The 22,336-nt window shown below is 42.1% G+C and overlaps 1 protein-coding gene across 1 annotated transcript in view; it reads right to left on the reverse strand.

The window, feature by feature from the left end:
* The window catches only part of FMN1 (formin 1), a 405,529-nt gene that overhangs the window by 284,893 nt on the left and 98,300 nt on the right, over positions 1–22,336 (reverse strand). The window contains exon 3 of the mRNA XM_060294520.1: positions 17,439–17,556. Coding sequence (XP_060150503.1) covers positions 17,439–17,556 — 118 coding nt within the window. The remainder of the gene's footprint in view (positions 1–17,438; positions 17,557–22,336) is intronic.

The raw sequence follows: 22,336 nt of genomic DNA on the forward strand, positions 1-22,336 counted from the left end.
TAAGGTATTGATTTTGTTGACTAGGAAGGAGCAATTAATGCCCTCAAAAAGTGACTCATCACAGAGACGCCCTGGTGGGAAGGCACTGGGTTATTGTGCCTGAGTGGTGCAAACATAATTACTTACTGTTGAAGACAGAAATACGTTGAGAATATTAATTTAGGTAAATTGGTTTTAGACAACTGGTTTTGTGTGAGTTTGTTTCAAGCAAATTGACCTAGAGCTGAACACATATTTTATCCATGGATTGGGTAATCCATAAACAGAAGGATAACTATATATCACTATTAAGTCCCACATTCATTCCAGGCTGGGCAAAAAGAGTTCAAATTCAAATTATTTTATTCTTCTAGCAGCCCTGGCAATAGGCTTAGCAAAAGGTATAAGCCATCACCGAAAATGAAACCAAGAGCACCTAGGCTTTTTATTAACTCTGATTCCGTTATCACTGAGTATCACAAAGATTTTTTTAAATGCATCTGTTCACAGAAAAGTAGAAATCACTGACTGCCCCTATCATCTATCCTTTGGACCACTATAAGGACCACTCCAAACTGGTCTTCCTACTTCTCCACAGCAGCCACTCACCTCCCTGCCAGATCTATACTCATCCTCAATACCTCTAAAGCAGTCTGACAACACCTGTATTTGGTTCTGTTACTCCCCTGCCTAAAACCTTCACGCCATATAATTTCTCTCTCCTGAAGACCTGACCTCCTCAAAGTCTACAGACATAATGCCCTTGCATATCACTCCCCTTGCCTCTTATCTATCAGTCATAATAAACTACCTGCTATTCTTCAAACAAGTCCTGCTCCATCCTTCCTCTGCCTGTTTGGTCTAGCTTGCCTCCACCTGACCACCTGACTTATCCAGCCTACTATCTTCCATGTCTGCTCAGAAGGCCTGTCCTAGTTCCCCCAAATAGGATTGATCATACTCTCCTTTGTGTTCTATGATATGCTATACATTCTTCAATAAGACTATTAGACCATTTTGTTGCACTTATCTGTGTACATTTCATCTCTCTCTCCCCCATGCTACTCTCTGTCACCTACCTACTACCCTGCCACCAAAAAAAGCAAAAACAAAAAGAACCAAGTTGCTTGAGTGAAAGGATCTTGCCTGACACATCTCTGAATTCCAAGCATCTATCAAACTTACCAGTATATAGTAGATGCTCAGTAAATATTTGCTAAATGAATGCATGAACATATTATTATTTGTAATAGTGGAATTAATAATCAATGAATTAGACACTAATAATGTGCTAGATGTTACTAAATAAGAGTTAGGTATGATCTAGAAGCAACAGTAACTCTGATGTCACCACCACTTACCTGCAACTTCTAAGATTACAACACAAGATAGAATATGTGCTCTAAATAAGTCAAGGGAAATCCCCTAGGAGTCGCCCTCACTATGCCATGTAACTCAACACACAACAGAAGAAATCTTAACACTGAGGGAAAAAATAACATCAGACAATACACGGGGCAGATCTAAAAACCATTTGGTTGTTGTTTCCATTTTAACAAATCCTGTGCGCCACTGTGGAGTCACTGTATACTTTGCTACTTAAAATATAGAAAATGTCCCCATAGTTTCCCTTATCTTGAATTCACAAAATTCATTATATTTGGCTAAGACCTTTCCTTATTTAAAATGACCAGAAAATCAGCAAATCAAATTCAGCATTTCATCATGATGAAATAGTGCAGAGATGGTTCCACACTAATGAATCTAAAATGCAATTACTGGATAATCAGATTAAAGAAAATCACATGGATCACACAGTCATTTCAGTAAATATATCCCTCATACATTAAACTCAAACTAATTTTTGTGATATCAACACTTAGAAGCCCAGATATATAAAGAATGTTCCTTAACTTGATTAAAAAAATTGATCAAAAAAAATCTCTGACCAACATAATTTTTAACTGGAAAACATTAGAAGGAAGCCTATAAAATCAGGAATAGCACAAGGAACTCTACTAATCACCACTTTTCTAGCTTTGTTTTGGAGGCCCTAGGCAGTAGAAAAGGTCTAGTAAAAAAAAGATAGGTAGGGCTTCCCTGGTGGTGCAGCGGTTGAGAGTCCACCTGCCGATGCAGGGGACACGGGTTCGTGCCCCGGTCCGGGAGGATCCCATATGCCGCGGAGCGGCTGGGCCTGTGAGCCATGGCCGCTGAGCCTGCGCGTCCGGAGCCTGTGCTCCACAACGGGAGAGGCCACAACACTGAGAGGCCCGCGTACCACAAAAAAAAAAAAGAAAGATAGGTAACGATTTGTGTTTTATTTTCTAGTGTTAAAAACCTGATTAAAAATGGGCAAAGGATTTGAATAGACATTTTTCCATAGAAGATACACCAGTGGCCAAAAGGCACCTGAAAAGACACACATCACTAATAATTAGAGAAATGCAAATCAAAACCCAATGAGACACCACACTGATTAGCACGGCTAATATTAAACAAACAAAAACTCAGAAAATAACAAGTGTTGACAAGGTGGAGAAATTGGAACTTGCTCACTGTAGTGGGAATGTATCGCTATACATTCAGCAGCTATGAAAAACAATATGGAGACTCCTCAAAAAATAAAGAGAACATTGCCATACGATCCAGCAATCCCACATCTGGGTATACACCCAAAGGAATTCAAAGCAGGGTCCCAAGGAAATATCTGTACATCCATGGTGATAGCAGCATTATTCACAATAGCTCAAAAGTGGAAGCAACCCAAGTGTCTACTGACGGATGGATGGATAAACAAAATGTGGTACAGACCACAGAGTGGAATATTATTCAGCCTTAAAAAGGAAGGAAACTCTGATACATGTTACAACATGGATGAATCTTGAGGACATTATGCTAAGTGAAATAAGCCAGCCACACAAATACTGTAGGGTTCCACTTACATGAGGTACCCAGAGTAGTCAGATTCATAGAAATAGAAAATAGAATAGTGGTTGCCAGAGTTTGGGAAGAGAGGAGAAATGAAGAGTTGTTTAATGAGTATAGTTTCGGTTGTGCAAGACAAAAGAGTTCTGAAAATCTGTCACACAAACATGAATATACTTAACACTACTGAACTCTACTTAAAAATGGCTAACACCAGGCATCCCTGGTGGCGCAGTGGTTGAGAGTCCGCCTGCCGATGCAGGGGACACGGGTTCGTGCTCCGGACCGGGAAGATCCCACATGCCGCGGAGCGCCTGGGCCCGTGAGCCATGGCCGCTGAGCCTGCGCGTCCGGAGCCTGTGCTCCGCAACGGGAGAGGCCACAACAGTGAGAGGCCCGAGTACCGCAAAAAAAAAAAAAAAAAGGCTAACACCTATGCACCTATTGTGTAAACCATTATGTGCTACATATAAAGTGTTAATAAATGTTTTCAATGAGTAAAATGATAAAAACTTTTCATGGTTAAGATAATAAATTTTACTTTATGTATATTTTATAATAAAAAACACAAGCTGTCACATGATTTGTCTACAAAAATTCCAAGGCTCTCAACTGAAAAAACTAGTAGAACTAACATGAGTATAAAATCAGAATTAGAAACATGAAAATCGCTTTGTTATACCAACAAAACCATTTTAAAACATGACAGATGAATACCATTTTTAATTAAGTCTGCAAAAATTAAGTTATATGGCACGAGCTATAAGAAGAAAACTGTAGAGCTTTACTGAAGAACCTAAACGAAATTCTGAATAGCCAGAGAGATAAATTATGTTCCTGGATAGGAAGACTCAGTATTACCAGGCCTCTCATATTGATCTATGATTTAATATAATCCCAATGGAAATTCCAATCTCATCATCTCATAGATCTTGAGAAACTGACTTTCAAGTTCATACATAAGAGTCTATGTCTACAACTACCCAAACAAAATTTAGCAGGAAAAGAAGAATTGAGGTAATTTGAAATGCCAGATATTTAAATAACTTTAAAACTATATCAGCTGCAAAGACACAAAATTGGCACAAGGTCTAGATAGACATAAACAAAAAATATTAAAGGATCTAGAAATAAATCAGCATATAGAAAGGCATTTAAAAATGTGACAGTTAGCACTCCGTATCTGCCGAGCAAGAATCAACTATTTATTAAATGTCGGGGCAAATAGTTGTCAATCTGGGAAAGACAAAACTAACAGTAGCTTACATTATTTTGGTTCCACAATGAGCCGGGCACTCGCACTCTGCTGAGGTCCCTAAATGCATTATTTTATTGACTACTAAAAACAATTTTTTTACACAAATAAGGAACCTAAGCACAAATAAATAGGAAATCATCTTGCCCAGTAACTTGCCCAGTAAAAAGTAATTAACTTGCTTCAGTAACTGAAGCCTAAAATTTGACTCCATGTCATTAGATTCCATCACCTAAGCTCCCTACAGCACACTGCCACCCTTAACAACACATCCTTATGTATGCCACACACAGAAACAAATTCTAGACTGAATAAAAATCTAAACATAGATGCATATTAGTTAAAATACACATATTGTTCAACTTTAGGTTAGGGAAGGCTTCCTTCAGACCATCAACAATAACGACAACTCCAGAAAAGATATAACTACATGAAACATAAAATTTCCATATAATGAAGGCAAAAGGTAAAAGACATGGCAAGCTAAAGACTAGGACTGCGATATATACAACAAAGGACTAATTGCCTTAATGTATGAAAACCTGCTTTCAAATCAGTAAGAATAGAGACTAATGACCCAATTTACAAAAGGGCAAAGAATACAAGCAAACGAGTCACAGAAGAAGACAAAATGAAAAGATGTCCAACTATGCTAGTATTGAGAAATACAAATTAAAAACAGTAGTATGCAATTTTTAACCTTAGACTGGCATAAGCTAAATGAATATTGGTGAAGTGTGAGTAATGGACATTCTTGTGTTAGTTGAGTATATTTAGTGGGTTCAGTATTTTCAGAGGGCAACTGTGTAGTATCTACCAGTGGTTAGAATGAGTAGGAACTCAAAAAAAAAAAATGAGTAGGAACTCTAACACACAATTCTGCTTCTATCTTACCAAAGTACTCACAGGTATGCACAAAATAGATGTATAATAATTTCATTAAAGTATTGTTTGCAACAGTGAAAGATTCTAAGTGATTAAAAGGTTTGTAAATCAGGAAACAGTTCAATAACTTATATTTACTATTTTATTGAGAGAGATTCTATCTAACAAAAAAAGTCAGAAAATGGAATTTTAAAAAACATGTGCACAACTGCATCAAAATTTTAGAATACTTGGGAGTAGATTTAAATTTAAGGGAAGCTAAAACCTTCACAAAGAAAACTAAACAGAGAAATCAGAAAAGGCTATATTCAAATAAGTATGTAGGGAAAGATACATATTATGTTTGCGGAATTAAAAACTCATTGTAAAGATGTTGATGCAATCAAAACAATAATGTCAAAATTGATAAAGTAACTCCAAAACGCATATGGAAAAGCAAAGAGCTGAGAATAACCAAGGTAAAAGGACACACTAGTAGATCATGACTTATTATAGTTGTGGTCATTAAGACAGTGTTACACTGTTACAAGGTTAGATAAAACCTAGAGAATACTGGAACAGAAGAAAGAGTCCAGGGGAAGAAGGTGGGTTTTTAAATAAATAATTCCAGATAATTTTAAAATATAGAAAAAACAAACTTGATCCCCACCTCAACTCATACACAAAAATCAATGCCCAGTATATTGCAAGTCTAAATGACAAATAAAGAGCACTAATTCCTTCTTAATTTAAGGGAATATTTTCATGACTGAGTTAGGAAAGGATTACTTTAATAAGGCTCAAAATGCCCTAACCATAGGACAAGACGGATTATAGTAAAAATGAGAATTTCTGTTCATCAAAAGGCACCATTAAGATAGTGAAAAGCCAACCCACAGAGTAAGAGAAAATATTTCCAACACAATTAACCAAAGGGCTCATATCCAGCATATAAAAATAACTTCTCTACGAAATAATAAAAGATAGTCTACTTCTTAAAAAATGGACAAGTGATCTGAACATGCACTTCACAAAAGAGGATATCCAATGGCCAATAAACATATAAAAAAGTGCTTGACTGGGGAAACACCAATTAACAGCAGATTGGCTCGAATTAGAAAGACCAACCAAACCAAATGTTGGCAAAGATGTGGCGCAACCAGAACTGTGATGTTTTGGTGACGGCAGTATAAATTGATAACCATCACTTTGGAAGAGTGTTTGGTATCATCTACTGACACTGAATACAGACACACCCTATGATCAGCAATTCCACTCCCAAGTATATACCAAGGAGAAATGTGTTCCTTTGTGTACCAAAAGACACGTACAAGAAAGTGAACAGCAGCATACTCGTAACAGCCCAAAACTGAGGACAACACGGATGTCCTTAGGGTGGATAAATACACTGTGATTCATACAACGGAGTAGTACAGAGCAATGAAAACAAACGGATTACAGGTACATGCAATAACGTGTCTGGTTCTCACAAGCATAATGTTGAAGCAAAGCAGCCAGACACGAAATGAATCCATTTATGTTAAGTTCAAAAGCGCTGAAACTAATCTATAGTGTTAGAAGTCAGAACTATGGTTTCTTTGGAGGAAAAAGGTAATTGCGGTGATAGGAAGGGGGCAAGACAGGGGCTTCCAGGGTGTAGGCAAGGTACTGGGTTGACCAAGAAGTTCGTTCAGGTTTTTCTGTAACATGTTATGGCAAAACCCGGAAGGAACTTTTTGGCCAACCCAATACTATTTCTTGATTTGCAGAGTGGTTACAAGAGTATGTTCACTTTGTTATAATTCATAGAGCTATACATCTGTGATGAAATAAACATTTGTATTCTAAGGCAAGTTAAGGAAAATTTACACACAAAATTTTTTCTTGAGCTTTGGCTTCCTCTCTCCCCTCTACTGTGCATTGTGTATCTGCATTATGCATTGCCCAAACCTTCCCATCTGCAGAAACACCTGCTCAACAATAAACAGCAACGTTCTCCTAGCATCAACAAGATTCTTCCTCTGGAGACACCCTTCCTTCTTCATCTTGTAAGGGGTCACGATGACCCATGACCCACTACTCGCTTTGTACACATAGATCTGGACGGTGTAAACTGTCAGTAATACATCATTTAATGTACAGCCCTATGTCTCAAAAACATATATAATTGTACTTTGACCTCTAACGGGCAAAACAGTTCTCGGAGCTTTCTGAGAGACTGTTCCTGGGTAATAAGCCTCAATTTGTCTCGAATAAAATTTTCCATTTCTTACTTAGATTGAGTGATTAATTTTTTCATCAACACTTATAATACGAGCAATTTTCCACATGTGTGTTACACTTCAATATAAACTGTTTTTTAAAAAGCCAATTGTGGGGGGCTTCCCTGGTGGCACAGTGGTTAAGAATCCTCCTGCCAATGCAGGGGACACGGGTTTGATCCCTGGTCCAGGAAGATCCCACATGCCGCGGAGCAACTCAGCCTGTGTGCCACAACTACTGAGCCTGCACTCTAGAGCCTGCGAGCCACAACTACTAAGCCCACACGCCTAGAGGCCATGCTCCGCAACAAGAGAAGCCACTGCAATGATAAGCCAGAGCACGGCAACGAAGAGTTGCCCCTGCTCGCCACAACTAAAGAAAGGCCGTGTGCAGCAACAAAGACCCAACATAGCCAAAAATAAATAAGAATTAAAAAAAAAAGCCAATTGTGGGAATTCCCTGGCGGTCCAGTGGTTAGGACTCCGTGCTTTCACTGCTGTGGGCCCAGGTTCAATCCCTGCTTGGGGATCTAAGATCCCGCAAGCTGCTCGGTGCAGTCAAAAAATAAATAAATTTTAGGGGCTTCCCTGGTGGCACAGTGGTTGAGAGTCCGCCTGCCAATGCAGGGGACACGGGTTCGTGCCCCGGTCCGGGAGGATCCCACATGCCGTGGAGCGGCTGGGCCCGTGAGCCATGGCCGCTGAGCCTGCGTGTCCCGAGCCTGTGCTCCGCAACGGGAGAGGCCACAACAGTGAGAGGCCCACGTACCACAAAAATAAATAAATTAATTTTAAAAATAATAAAATAAGATAAAAGGCTAATTGTGATGCCATCGAACTTCATATATTATCTCCTTTTATCTTTACAATAGTTATTTTAAATTATCATCATTGTCCTTTTTTATAAAGAGGGATATCAACTCAGGTCACAGCTAGTACATGGCAGAGTCAAACTTCAAACTCAAGTCTATTTGATGCTCAAACCCACAAAACCCAAAGTAAAGGAAATTCCAAAGTTAAGCATGTCCCTAAGATTTCCCTAGTTCAATTTTCCTTTCTCGCTGAGACAGTCTTCTACCTTTCCCATCCTATGTTCTCATCCTTCATCTGGGGACGAATGCTCCAGAGTTTGGCTATTGAAACTTTGCTTTTAGTTATTCCTCACAAATACAGTCATTTGTTCTTTCTACCAAAAAGGAAAGCATTTACGATGCCCCGGCTGCCGTCTCTGGCGGAGGGATCTGAAGGAGTGAGTGCCCTTTCTTTGCTGAGCCAGTGCGCAGCTCCAGCACAGTAAAGGTAGTTCAGTGGAAGGAATTCAATGGGCTGCAAGTGAAAAGGTGTGGCAGGGCAGGAGGGGAGGGTGCTGAGGCTGGAACTGTAGAGTGGCTGCTTGGTGGAGGATACAGAGAACAAGCACTGGGCAGCTGGCGATAGATGAAGATTTGAGGGAGGGAAGAAAAATGGGGCCACCTGGATAGAAATTCTGAGGAAGAAAAATACTGAAAGGAGGTATCTGTGAAGGTGTGGCATAGGATATGGCATATCAAATTTCAGTCTCATCTGCCCAAAAGCAGCTTCAAAGTGGATTTTAGTACTCATTTTCTCTAAAACAACAATAAAACTACTGAAATACACAACCGTTAAGATAAAAATATTTGTTCATGGACCTCCTAAAATCAAATACATATGCACCCTACACTTCAGCACACAAACTGGGCCCAGCAAAGAGCCCCACCTGAACTTCGCAAGAATCCACAAACCAGAAGCATTTTTATTTGCGTTACATTGCTTAAGTGAGCCTCAAAAGCATTAAAGATGCCATTAAAATTCCCCTTTTCTATTTTTATGAGTCAAAAAGCAGCATGAAATGACCCAGACAATTTCTGTGGATGTGTCTGGTGAGCTGGTATGGTACTCATATCCTCTCCTTTATTATGCAGATGGACTCACTGTGGTCTCATAATTCTTTGCTTTATAATAAGCAGCATAATTCTTAAATGCTCCTGTTCCCTGTGCTTTCCTTGCTGGAGCTTTAATTGTCAGTATATTGGCAGAAAAAAAAAAAATCCATCACTCTCCAATGCCCCCCCCCACCAACGACTTCCAATTGTCATTTCAGCTCTCTTATTAATTACGTGTATCTTTCAGCAAGTCATAACCTCTGGCTCTCATTTGTAAAACGAATAGGATGAATTACATTATTTCTAAGATGCTTGCAGCTCTAAATTTTTAATATTCTAAAATTTCAGATTCTATATTTTAATCTCTTAAGATACAGAATTTTTAATCTCTCTTTTAATCTCTTTTCCTCTGAGCTAAAGACCTTTACTAATACTTCCTGGAATACAACATATGATTCCTGAGTCACTGGTCCATACTTTGGGATTCCCTCTGCATAATATCAAGCCTTAGTTCCCATTTGTGTTGGGGAAGCCAATCTCCCTCCTCACAGCTCCCAGATATACAGTAAGTAGAAGCCTGACACACTCATGTCGCCTCTGGTTTCCCAGTATGACCTCTTTCTACAGCTATAAGACGCAAGGTTTTCCTGGTCTTTAATCTGTACAGCTTCCAATTTCTGGGCCATCATCATAACTCCATGCAAGTGATGGCAACATACCACAAAGTCCTGTGAAATATACAATGAATAAACCTATAGCCTAGACTGTGAAAGAAGACACTTAGGATAATCTGTCTAGACATATGACCTTAAAGGCAAGTCCATTCATGGCTAATGCAGCCTGTTAGCTGTGAATGAATAAGTTTTTTAAAGGTACTGTAGGCCAATAAAATATGCCAAGATATTTATAGCTCTCCCTGGCTGGTGAGGCAAGAATGTCTGACTCACCAGGGAGGGTGGCACACAGCTCTGTCACTTTATAACCAAGGGAACCTAAATTAGACACAAACCAGAAAGTAGGCGGATCTTTATTAAGTTGAGGGATGGGTTACCTAAAATACTCTAACTAGGGATGTCCCTGAGCTACTCCAAGTTTCAAGGCGGTGTGAGTTATCCCCAAGAGATGCCACACACAGTGACAGCTTGCCTGTTCACAGTAACCATGATGCCTCAACCTAGCTTCTCTTTACTACCAAAGCCGCAGCACTCGCCCTAAGTAGGGTGGCCCATGTGCCAGCCCCCAGCCCAGCTCTGAGGTGCAGCCAGTGCTGAGAAGGGCTTTTCCAGATGCATGCAGAAAGTTCATTTTGTTTCAGAAAACGTGAGAGCTTTCCTTCTTCGTCCTTTTTCTCCTTTTTTTTTCCCCATGGATAATTAAGTCACTGCCAGTTTCCCAAATGATGCCATTTTAATCTCACAAACATTAGCTTCATCTCCTCTCAGGATGCTCAGGCACAAATCATGATGGTATATTTTTTAAATATCCTAATAAATAAGGAGATGTTTCAGGCCATTCGTCGTAACACAAAATAGGAGACGAAGAGGAAAGGAAGCCCAGCTCTAGGTTGAGCATTTGCAGCAAAGGTTCTTCATCTACACCCGGGGAGGTGGCAGGAGATGGGGGGATGTGTCCACAAATGGTTATGGGGTGGGGGGAGGGTCTGAAATACCGCAGATGCAAAATTAACTGCAGGGTCTTCTTCCACAGCTTTCTATCATCATTAGGTTTTTTAAAGAGCCTGAGAACACTAAGAACCACGAACCAGAGTAAAACTGAGGGACGGACCCCTGAGATCAGTTGGTCCAAAAGTGCCCCTCACTCAGTCTAGCCCGGACCTCAGGAGGGAAATCTACAGAGCATCTAGCATGCATGAGTCACTAGATTCTAAGGAATGCACTTGACTTTTATGAAAAATAAATCACAAGATACAATTTCATATCATGTATTTTTTTAAAAAATAACATTCCTGGGAATACATTTAGAAAAAATACAAGATATATATCTATATCTACACATCTATGTATCTAGTTTATTAAGTCAGAAAAGAAAACTTGAATAGTTTTATAAGATATGTTCCTGCGTAGAAATACTAAGCATTTTGAAGATCTCATTCCCACCTTCACATTAATTTCTAAATTAATGCAATTCCAATAAAAGTCCCAAAGCAATCCTTCTGAAACTTGACCAAGTAGGCTAAGGCTTTCTGGAAGAATAAATAAGAGGAAAGCTAAAAAAATATTTTTAAAAGTATGCTTGAGAACTTGAACAGATTCTGAGATGCATTATAATGCTGCAATAATTAAGATACTGGTACAAAATACAAAAAGAGAACAGAAAGCCCAAGACAGTGCTAAACTTATCATGGAGAGGAATAATTACTTCAGAAGCCTGCTGTACAATTAACTACTTAGAAAAACAGAAGCTGTCTTAGCTCTCTTCCTCGGGCTAGGCACCGAAGTAAGTTTTCAACATGAAATGGAAAACAAGAAGACAAGGAAGGAAGAGGTGGAAAGAAATCACTTAAGAAATTTAAACATAGAGCTGATCTTTGAGTAGGGGAGGTCCTCTCAAGCCAAAAGAAAAGTTATACAATAAAATGAGGGTAGATTTGACTATATAAATATTTAAAACTTCTATACCAGAAAATACAAGTAAAATAAAAAGCAAATGATAAGAGGGAAAAGCATTTTTAGTGTTTTAAGAGTACTGATTTCATACTGAATAACTTTAGATAAAAAATTAAGTTTGGGGCTTCCCTGGTGGCGCAGTGGTTGAGAGTCCGCCTGCCGATGCAGGGGACACGGGTTCGTGCCCCGGTCCAGGAAGATCCCACATGCCGCGGAGCGGCTGGGCCCGTGAGCCATGGCCGCTGAGCCTGCGCGTCCGGAGCCTATGCTCTGCAACAGGAGAGGCCACAACAGTGAGAGGCCCCCGTACCACAAAAAAAAAAAAAAATTAAGTTTGGCAATTGATATGCACCAAAAACCTGAAAACGGCATATACACTTATATATAGCAATTCCACAAGGAGTGTGTTCTAATTAAAGGAAAACACCTATGAACAAAAATATTTATAGCATTGTTATTTTCATTATTACACATAATAACTTGAAAAACATGAAATCTCTATAAATATAATTATTGTTTAAATGTAGTAAAAATCAAAGATAGTCACAATTTCAAGTGTAAAAAGTCTGTACAGTGTGATAAAAATTTTAAGTATGGGACTTCCCTGGTGGCGCAGTGGTTAAGAATCCGCCTGCCAATGCAGGGGACATGGGTTCGAGCCCTGGTCCGGGAAGATCCCACATGCCGCCGAGCAACTACAACTACTGAGCCTGCGCTCTAGAGCCCATGAGCCACAACTACTGAGCCCGCATGCCACAACTACTGAAGCCCGCACGCCTAGAGCCCGTGCTGCGCAATGAGAAGTCACCGCCAATGAGAAGCCCGCACACCCAATGAAGAGTAGCCCCCGCTCGCTGCAACTAGAGAAAGCCCACGCCCAGCAACGAAGACCCAACGCAGCCAAAAATAAATCAGTTAATTAAAAAAAAATTTTTTTTTAATTTTAAGTATTAAATTCACATAGGCCTATCATAATTCAACATGGTGGCAATGATCTCTCTATGAAACACATTCTAGAGAGTTTGTTTTGCTCCGTGATATTTCTGGATATTTCCATATTTATTTTATTTTGTAATATTGGGAAACATTGAAAGCATATGGAAGATTTTCTGAGATCAGTGTACAAAGCCTTTACACTAAGGTGAAGTAGGTGTGCAAAGAGCAATACTCTCGATGATAGCCATTATATTTTCTATGAACTGACTGCAGTAGAAAACATAACCCTCCCACGGGATACAAAGCAGGAGTTTTTCTTTGTGCCCTTGTATCAGACCCCTGTGTGGTCAGGTGCCAATTCTTCGTACAGACTGATGGGCTTTAGAACCTTCTTACACTGCCAACTGACTCCAGGTGAAACTGTGCTGAGTATCTTCTATTTGCCTCCTAGACCCACTCTCCCCCTTTCTGGGTCCTTTTCTGGGCTCTGTTGTCTGGCCTAAAGTGGATCCTGATCCTCTGACTTCTCTTTGGATTTGGTGAAGGGCAGAGATGGCAGGGGACCAGAGAGCAGGAGAAGGAAGTCAGGGCATTTATGCCCACAATTCCCTCCGGCCACCAGGTCACCGTGGATTGGATGCATCCCTCCAGTGAAGGCCATCGCTCCTGTCCGGCAGCCCCCTCCACAACACTCGGCCTCCCTCTGACATTCTGGGTTTTCCAGCAGCTTCTCCTCGCCCTGCCCCTTCAGGTCTAGGGCTGTAAACACCTCCCATGATTACTAACCCCAGAGAGCTGCTTCATCTCTCATTGCTTTTCCCAAACCCTGTCCACAAAAACTCTCAATCAAATCATCCTCACCTGATCCCTGACAGGACCTTGGCTGATATGGTAATAGTATAATTATCCAAAGAAAAAAATAAATATGGCTAAGTGCATTTATTCTTCACAAAGCAAAAAGAAAAAAGTGACCTAATGTGGTTTAGAAAATTCTTTTATTCAAGTTTGAGATAAAAGTTTAACCCCATGTTACCTCTATGATTATTCTATGATACCTAGATCTTTATAATTTCCAGTCCTTTTTTTAAAGACTTTGGGCATGTTACTAACACTTATGTAACCTCACCACGTACAAGACAGCATGTTAGAGGACGAACAGATCACTGGTTCTCTGATTCTCATGAGATAAGTTGCTTTTGCAGCATTAAATTTAAAGGTAGACATATTTTTCTTTTAGATTCCCTTGTATTGTTTCATAGCACACCTTTTCACTTGGCTGTGATTGGGTTTTACTTAGCCCCGGGCTTCACAAGGTAATCAAGTTTACTCCATCCAGATGTTTCTGGTCTGCAGCACAAGAAAGTGGCAGGGACTCAGCTGAGTTGATTAATCATTTAAGGAGGCAAGGAGGGGCTTCCCTGGTGGCGCAGTGGTTAAGAGTCCGCCTGCCGATGCAGGGGACACAGGTTCATGCCCCGGTACGGGAAGATCCCACATGCCGCGGAGCGGCTGGGCCCGTGAGCCTGTGCTCCACAACGGGAGAGGCCACAACAGTGAGAGGCCCGCATACCGTAAAAAAAAAAAAAAAGGACACATGGAGCCCACTAAAAGATTCTTCCTAGAAAAGCAAGACTATTTCCCCAAGCTTGTTTGGAGAGCAAGCTCCTGTATCTAGAGGAGGAAAGACAACTCTGAGAACAAGGAGTCTGTCACTCAGATTGTCCCCAGCCCAATTCCAAGGAATAGAGGGAAATGCTCTTTTCACTCGTAATAGCTGTGAGGCATCCCAAACACAAAGCAGAATTGCATTGATAATAATGTGTGAAAGCACAGCACAGGACTTGGAAGAAAGTAATTCTTTCTCATTTGAGCAGAGCAATTCAAGTGCAGTGTGACTGAACACAGGGGACCCTCCCTGCATGGTAGAAGTCAACTCCAGCACCTGTGCAAGTCCCTTGAGTGACAGCTCTAGTGAGGCCTAGTGCCTCTCAACCGGCGCATCACCAAGGCTCCAAGAGCTCACAGAATGGCAGTGGAAGTGCCCTTAATGGCGGACACACTGTCATCAGAATGGCAGCAGAGGCTCTAGTGGAAGCTGAAGGCTTTAGCTGCCAGGGGAGTTAGCTGCAGCGTCAGCAGCTATAGACGCTGCTGGTAACTTTGGCAGTGGCAGGAGAGTGCATCCTAGGCAGTGGGCACCAGCATCAGTGGTCAGCTACCCTCACATGGCAAAGAGGACTCCAGAAGCCATAGTTTAAAGGGACAGCTTCCCTTAGGTCAGCTCTTTCTTTTTTATCCTTGAACAAAAGTGAGTTTACAGTATTAGGTGATCTCCTAGGCCCTCAGAAAAAGATCATCGAATGATAAACTCTGAATAGAGGGAAACACAAGCAGTGGCACATCCAAAGCAGCCGAGGGCAACACAAGGACAGTGAGAGACTCATGATGAAAATCACCATCTCTTTGCCAGCCCTGCCAAGGACTGGGCTTCGATGTCAACAGCACAGAACTCCAATAGCACACTTGAAATATAAATAGTCATGCTCTCCCCTTTCACTAATTTAATGACTTATACATGCCAGGAAAAATTAAGAGCACTGACGATGTAGAAGCATAAGACTTCAAACACCCTGAAATATTTTGGAACGAATTTTTCTGTCTCTGTGCTCCCTACAGAGTGGCAATTTTAATCTACTTCCCTAAGGGCAGGGAGACCAATGGAAATACCACAAAATATGTTAAGTTATAAACCAAATGCTTATAAGACTCCAGATTTCTCAACAACAGAGCTCAAGAAAATCACAAGAAAAACGTTAACTTCCTAAAGATTAGCAGTAAATGGCAAGACAACCATATGTTGGCTGAGTAATGGGGTAAAAAAAAGTTTCCTACAGGCATGGAGTATCTTCTTTGATAACCTCCAGAGTGTATCAGCAGTGATTAGCGCTACAAGACTCTCAAGAAAATGAGCACCAGACCTGGCCGGGAGCACGGTAAGTAAGACACAGTACTGCCACCCATGGGAACTGGCTGGGGACCTAGGTGCCTTCTCCAGACAACAGCCAGCCTTCTCTCTGTTGCAAGCTGTCACTGTGCCATCAGAACGAACCCAAGAGAACTGTCATTATTCATCAATTCCTCCCTCCTTTTTTCCCCATCTCATCCGAGACCTTAGACAGCTTGGAGAACACGCATTTCATTACAAACAAAAAAAGAGAGAGAGACTGGGACAGCTACTGACTTTGACTGTAATTACACTGCAAGGTAATGATAGCACTCCTCTGAGCTTCTGGAAACGGAAGAGGACAGAAGCAAAGACTAAGGAATCTCTGTAGAGTATAAATGCCCCCAAATATGACTTGAAGTAGATTGAAAAGCTGTTTATGCCACTTCCTTCTCTACTCAGCAAATGCTCATCGTCACAAAGAAGATGGCCACCCCAACATAAACTAGGAATAAGAACTTATAGGATTCTGGATTTTCATTAAAGCGAACTTCAGGACTTTTCACTGTTCAAACTGTGCCACATCATAGGAAAGACAACTTGGTAGGTGGTACAGTATTGCAGTCAAAAACAATCCGATTTTGGAAAAATGAAACGTACAGAAGAAGAATGCAACAGCTACATACATTTTCACCAAGGCTGTAATAGCTTTCTTTCTGTCATTCAAGCAGGTCAGAAAAAAGTGTCATGAAGCAGTTGATGTCTTGGGGTAGTCAGACGTTTGCAATTGTGTAAATGGCGGCTAAAGCAATCAGGCTGTAGATTCAGCTGTGTCCTCAATCGCTGATTGTAATGTTATCATCTTACAAAAAAAACCTGTGTATTACTAAACCACCCAAACTTTGATCCACTTATGTCATCAACCAATAGGAACTGAAAGAAGTATTTCTGTATAACCATACAGACTGGTAATATACACACATACCTAAGACAACCAACAAAATGTAAGTCTGTGTTAAGTGATCTTCAAATATCAGGAAGAAGACAAAGGTTTCATCAGAGATACACAGAGACACACATGTATACAATTAAGATATATCCTCCTCTCATTCTTTCTTTTTTTTTAAATTTCACACGAACCCTTCACTTAAAGAGTAAAAATATCTAGATTCCCATTCTACTTAAATATATTCAAGCAAAGCTCCCGGGAAGGTTTCCAGGGAGTTAGATTGCTTTGAAACTGACCATGCATTAAATAAAGCTTTGTCTAACAAAAGTGAAAGAGTAACTGATATGGTATCTGTACGTTCACTCTGCACAAGGTTCCTGTGGCTCAAAAGCATTACTCAAAGACAAAGAACACATCAGATTACAGCTCTGGAGTCTGGTACTCTACCTCTGCCAGCAACCCTGCCAGCTTACACGACACTCTGTGAGGGCCAACCACCTGCTTCCTGAGGAATCTGTAATCTACCTTCTCCATTAGTTCCCCCGAGGTTCTCCTCCTTTACACATGTGCCCCCCTTCACTCATTCCACGGCGTTCACCTTTCATCTCTAAGAGATTCATTAACGATAAGTGTGCAAGGGTTCACTTTAACAGCAAAACCAAAAAGAAAAGCCTTCGGCATTACATTTTATAATGAAACAAAAACTTAAATTCTGTGAGGCTACTGAGCTAGAACTAAAAGCGACTGCAGCAAGAGATGCATTCCTGGTACCTGGCTTCTTTTCCCATTACCTGCTTCAGTGTACTTCAATCCCACTTTTTCTTCTGTGTCTTTTGTCTTTGGGGGCGGCCAGACAGCTTGGAGTCTGCCAGGAGTCCTATCGTCCTGCTCAGTGGGGCTGTGGTCAGGCTGTTGGAAAAGTGGGCAAACAAAAGAGTAAGTTAAATGAAATGTGGCCAGGGCCAATTAATCCCTGAGAACAACTGTGCTAACTCTGAAATTAATTTTAATGGCACATTGCTCTCATTCACTGTAACTGAAACATCTCACTCCAATACGATCCTTTTCTAGAAATGTAAAGTGATCAGTTGGGGTGGAAAGAGACATAACTCAAGGCCAAGTATTACACAACCTTCAATAGATGATTTTTAGCATATAACTTTTATTTTTAAATCACAAGTACACTTTGATCTGAAGATACAAATATACTATAATCGGGTACATTTATAGGGATGTTTAGAAATATATCCCAAACTCCAGGGTTATTTATAATATAAAAACTAGTTTTGCATTTTCTATGAACATTACCTGTAGGCCAAGATACACTTCTCTAAGATGTCCACATTGATCATTTCTTTTTTTTCTTTCCCACACACAAAAAAATGAATGAGCTGGCTTTCACATTCAAGCTATTTTTATAGGGGTTGATTTTTACAACTAGGAGAATGCTATGTTGTATTTAGTTTTTGACTGCAACCTAAGATAGTTTTTCCAAAGACCTTTAAATTTAACTGATGTATGAGGGAATGATAATTGTATGCCAAATTGATACTAAGCAAGAAATATTATTTGTTGCCCTTATGAATTTTAAGATCCACTGGACAAGTGCTTGCTAGTCCTTACAAATTACCTGAATAATTTTTTTAATAGTAACAGCTTTCACTAATTAGACGGTTACTATGTGCCAACTTCATTTAATCTTCGCAACAACCAAATAAAGATTAAAGGTTATTTTCTTCTTTTTGCTGATCAAGGTCACCCAGCCAGTAATTGGCAGTTAGAATTAAAACCCAAGTCTCACACTAACCCAGTGCTCAATCAAGATGCCTTGTAACCAACACAGAACATTTTAATCACATCACAAACAGGTATTTCGCCAAGTGGCAGACTTTCAAAGGAAAAACACGGTTTTCGCAGAGGTATAATAAAGTGGAGAGGAAATCTGGGCTATAGTTCTAGATTGCATTGATTCCTCATGCTGCTTGGTTTTTAGAAGCACATTTCCTATTAATGTTTAAACTCAGAGTGACAGCTTCGCTTTCTGACCTGCACACCTTTACTTATACCTCTCTTACAACAACCCAGAAAAAGATAAGGAAGAAAGAAAACGCTTCTGTCCAACTCCATACTCCTTACAAGGTCAACTTGACTATAATCATCTTTCACCTAGAAGAGGGTCACTAAGATCGGTATATGAGATTCTCTTTGATAGGAAACCTGAAAAGAAATACAGCAGCATCACATTTTATGACAAAACCCAAAACCCAACGCTACGTACGCTTTTGGAATCCGAGGGGCCATCTCCTGGCCTTGACCTCGACCGCTCAAACACAGCTCTTAGGGACTCTTTCTCATGCCTCATTTTGCGCTTGAGAGCTTCCAGCTCAGAGGTGTCAGCTGTGGTCCCCTTTTTGGGGGGACGGATGAATAGGGCTCTAAAGGCCTCCAAGGTAGTCTCTGGCGGCTTTGGCTTGACCTCTCCTCCCTGGGTCTGGGCTTCTCCGGGGCCGCTCTGGCTCTCCTGGGGAGTGCTGCCACTCCTCTCCTCCCCCCTGGGCTGTTCAGGGTCTTCTGCCTTTGATTCGGCTTTGGGGACGTCAATGTTGAGCAGCTGAGAGAGCTGCTCCAGGAGAGTGGGAGCGGCCTTCGGATCATTTGTTTTCTCTCCCATCTTCACTGCCTGAGGCCCTGCCTGTGCTAGGGACCTCTGGACAGGCTGGGTCAACTTAAGCAAAGCCAGGTCCCCGTCCTTTGGTTTAATTTCAGTGATGGTCTCCCCGACCTCGGCTGGGGCTCCCTTCTTCAGCACACGAAGCCCACTAAAAAAAGCTGGGAGCTGGAAGGACTTCTCTCCAGGGACTTCTTTTTTAGGAGAGGTGTTCTCAGTGACACCAACACTTGAGTTCTGGTCTGTTACCACAGGTAGAACTTTGGAACCTTCTTCTCCAGCTTGTCGCTGGCCGGGGCTATGCTCTGTCTGAAGGCCACCATCCTCGGGCTCCAATTTGCTGTTTATCTCCTGCAGAGTCCTTTGAGGACCTTCTCCACTGGGCTCTGCATCACCCCTTTCTCCAGGGGCAGTATTTTCCCTCCCATCTCCTGGCTTTTCTTGGGACTGCTCAGATGGCTCAGATAAAACACCACTAGGGGACTTTGGGCCATTGATGTTGCTTCCCTCTTCTGGCTCCTGGCCTCCATCATCAGAGTCAGAATCACTGGTGGTGTTCACCAGGGTCCCGCGAACCAAAATGACATTGTCTCTGCACACACTCAAAGCAGCCAGTGGAAGCAGCTCTTGACCAGGCAGAGAAATCCCTGCCTCTGCTTCTCCCCGGCTTCCTTCCAACCTCGTCTCTGTCTCCACCCTCGGAGTCTTCCCATCATTTCCGAGGTCAGGTGGAACCTGAGCCTCCGCCTCCGGCGGATCCAAGCCACTGCTGGGCTCCTCCAGCTGAGGCGTGGGATCCACCACTAAACTGCGGAAGGCTTTCAGCACCGCATCTTCCTCTCCAGGCTGCACAGATTCCAATTTATTCGTAAACCCAAACAGGGATTTCATAGAGAACTTGGTCAGGATCGACTGGGCCACGTCAAGTCCGGCTTCGGGTTGTCCTGGTTCCGAGCCATCACTGCCATTCGGAGCGTTACCCACGTCCTCCATGTCCCAGCCGTGCCCTGGGCGGCAGATTCTCACTTCTGCGATCTTCCCCTGCCCTCTCAGTTTCTCCACTCCACCGGTTCTTAACTTCCAGGACAGAGAACAGCAGGACCCGCGGGTGGGACTCAGTCGCGGAGCGAGCACACTTGGCCGGGCTCTGGTCCCTCCCGAGCCCTCCTTCCGGTTTGCGCGGTGATGGGGCGTCCGGGGCAACTGTAAAAAGTCCGCGGAGCTTTATGCCCAGAGGCAGCCGAGGCTGCGCACCTTACTACACACGGACTGGGGAGGCTGCTCCTCTGGGACTTCCGTATTTATTCCCGGGGACAAAAGGCTTTTTGTCGTAGGGAAAGTCAGCCTGCCCCCACTCATCCCAGCCCAGGACTTCGCCGCGAGCTCCGCCCCAGTGCCCGCCGTTCTCCTGGTCACTTTCAACTTCCTCATTGGTGAGCAAGTGAGGCTCCAGAAAGTGCTGAGCCGGCAAGCAGCTCCTGACGGCGTTCAACCACCCCACCCCCCGGAGCAGCTGAAGAAATTTAAAAGTGAATCAGCAGCAAATGACCGCAATACTTCTTACGGGCTCTCTATTGCCATCTCAATCACGGCCAGAAGCTTGTGCCATCCAGGCCAAAAAAAAAAAACCCAAAAAACAAAAAACTAGCAGTGCACACAGACCAACAGCCACTTACAAAGCCCAAAGCAAAGAAAGAAAAGTAATGAAAGAAACGGATCATGTCAGGAAGCCCAGGACTCTCAAAAGCAGTTAATTGAATGCCCTTGAAGCTTTTTTTTTTTTTTTAAAGTGCTTTCTTCCGCTTCCCTGCAGGTTTCATCTCGAATGCAGATTTTTAGCTGCCCCAGCCGGAGAAGGAAAACCAACTCGACTGGTTTCGGATTACTGCTGTTTTAGCTCTGCCCCGGTGTCTCAGCGTTCTACAAACAGGTACCTAGGCAAGCGCACCCACCACGCCCACCGTCCACCAGCCTTAGGGTGGCAGAGTAAACAGCCCCAGCCAGCCTGGCAGGAATGATTACCCTCCACACTCTCTGTGCCAACCTTGGGCTTCTGCTCAGCAGCTCTGGCTTCCTGGCTTCCTTATGAATCCTGCTGGCCAAAGCCTCTGTGCTTCAGCCATCCAACCAACAAATTGAAACCTGGCATGATACAAAGTAACACACAACCTGCCTTGTTAGGTAAAGCAATTCACTAAAGGTCCCCAAGGAGCCCCATTCCCCTAAAGGGAAAAACACCTGAAAGGTCTCTATCAGGTCTCTGTCACAGACCCAATTTGCCTAAAACAAAAACAGGAAAGACAAAACCACCACCAAACATCAGCTCAATGTAGTTTCCAACGGTGATTATATGCTGAGAACCTGGCAATGAAGAACTTGGAAAAATTGCAGCTCTGTTTCCCAGCAGCATACCTGCTGCCTCTTGGGGCAGCTTCCTGTCGGACCTGAAGGTCTCAGTGTTTTTCAAATCCCATCCAGTCAGCAGGCATTTAGTAAGCGCCTGGGACGGATAAGGTACTGTGCTGGATCAGGAGTACCAAACTGGCTTAATAGTCATCATGGTTTAATAGTAATCACCGGCTCTCTGAACAAAGCTGCGAGAAGATTGAGCCCAAGTGTTAAACGCAAACAAATTATGCAAAACGGAATCTGTAGCCACCAGCAAAACAACTGTCTTGCTTTATCCGCAGCAGGGAATGGCTGTGGCTTCCACACCGCTAGCTTGAATTGTGTTTCCCGCTAAGTATTAATGCTAAGAAATTCTGATCACAATGATAAATTTCTAGCATGATGCGTTCAAAAGAAACCCTCACACAGAAAGGGTACATATGATTACAACCCATCAACTCCTATTGGAAAGTTAAGACAGTACTTCCTAATCCCTGATTTGACCTTGTATCTAAACGAATACTTTCCTGTTTGCTCCTGATCCCAGTATATTTGGGGATTATTAACTAGGGCACAGTTAATCAAAAGGCCACCACAACACTGAGGAAAATTCATTGGTGACATGTACGTCTC

The sequence above is a fragment of the Globicephala melas genome, chromosome 2, assembly GCF_963455315.2.
Source record: "Globicephala melas chromosome 2, mGloMel1.2, whole genome shotgun sequence".
Lineage (NCBI taxonomy): Eukaryota > Metazoa > Chordata > Mammalia > Artiodactyla > Delphinidae > Globicephala > Globicephala melas.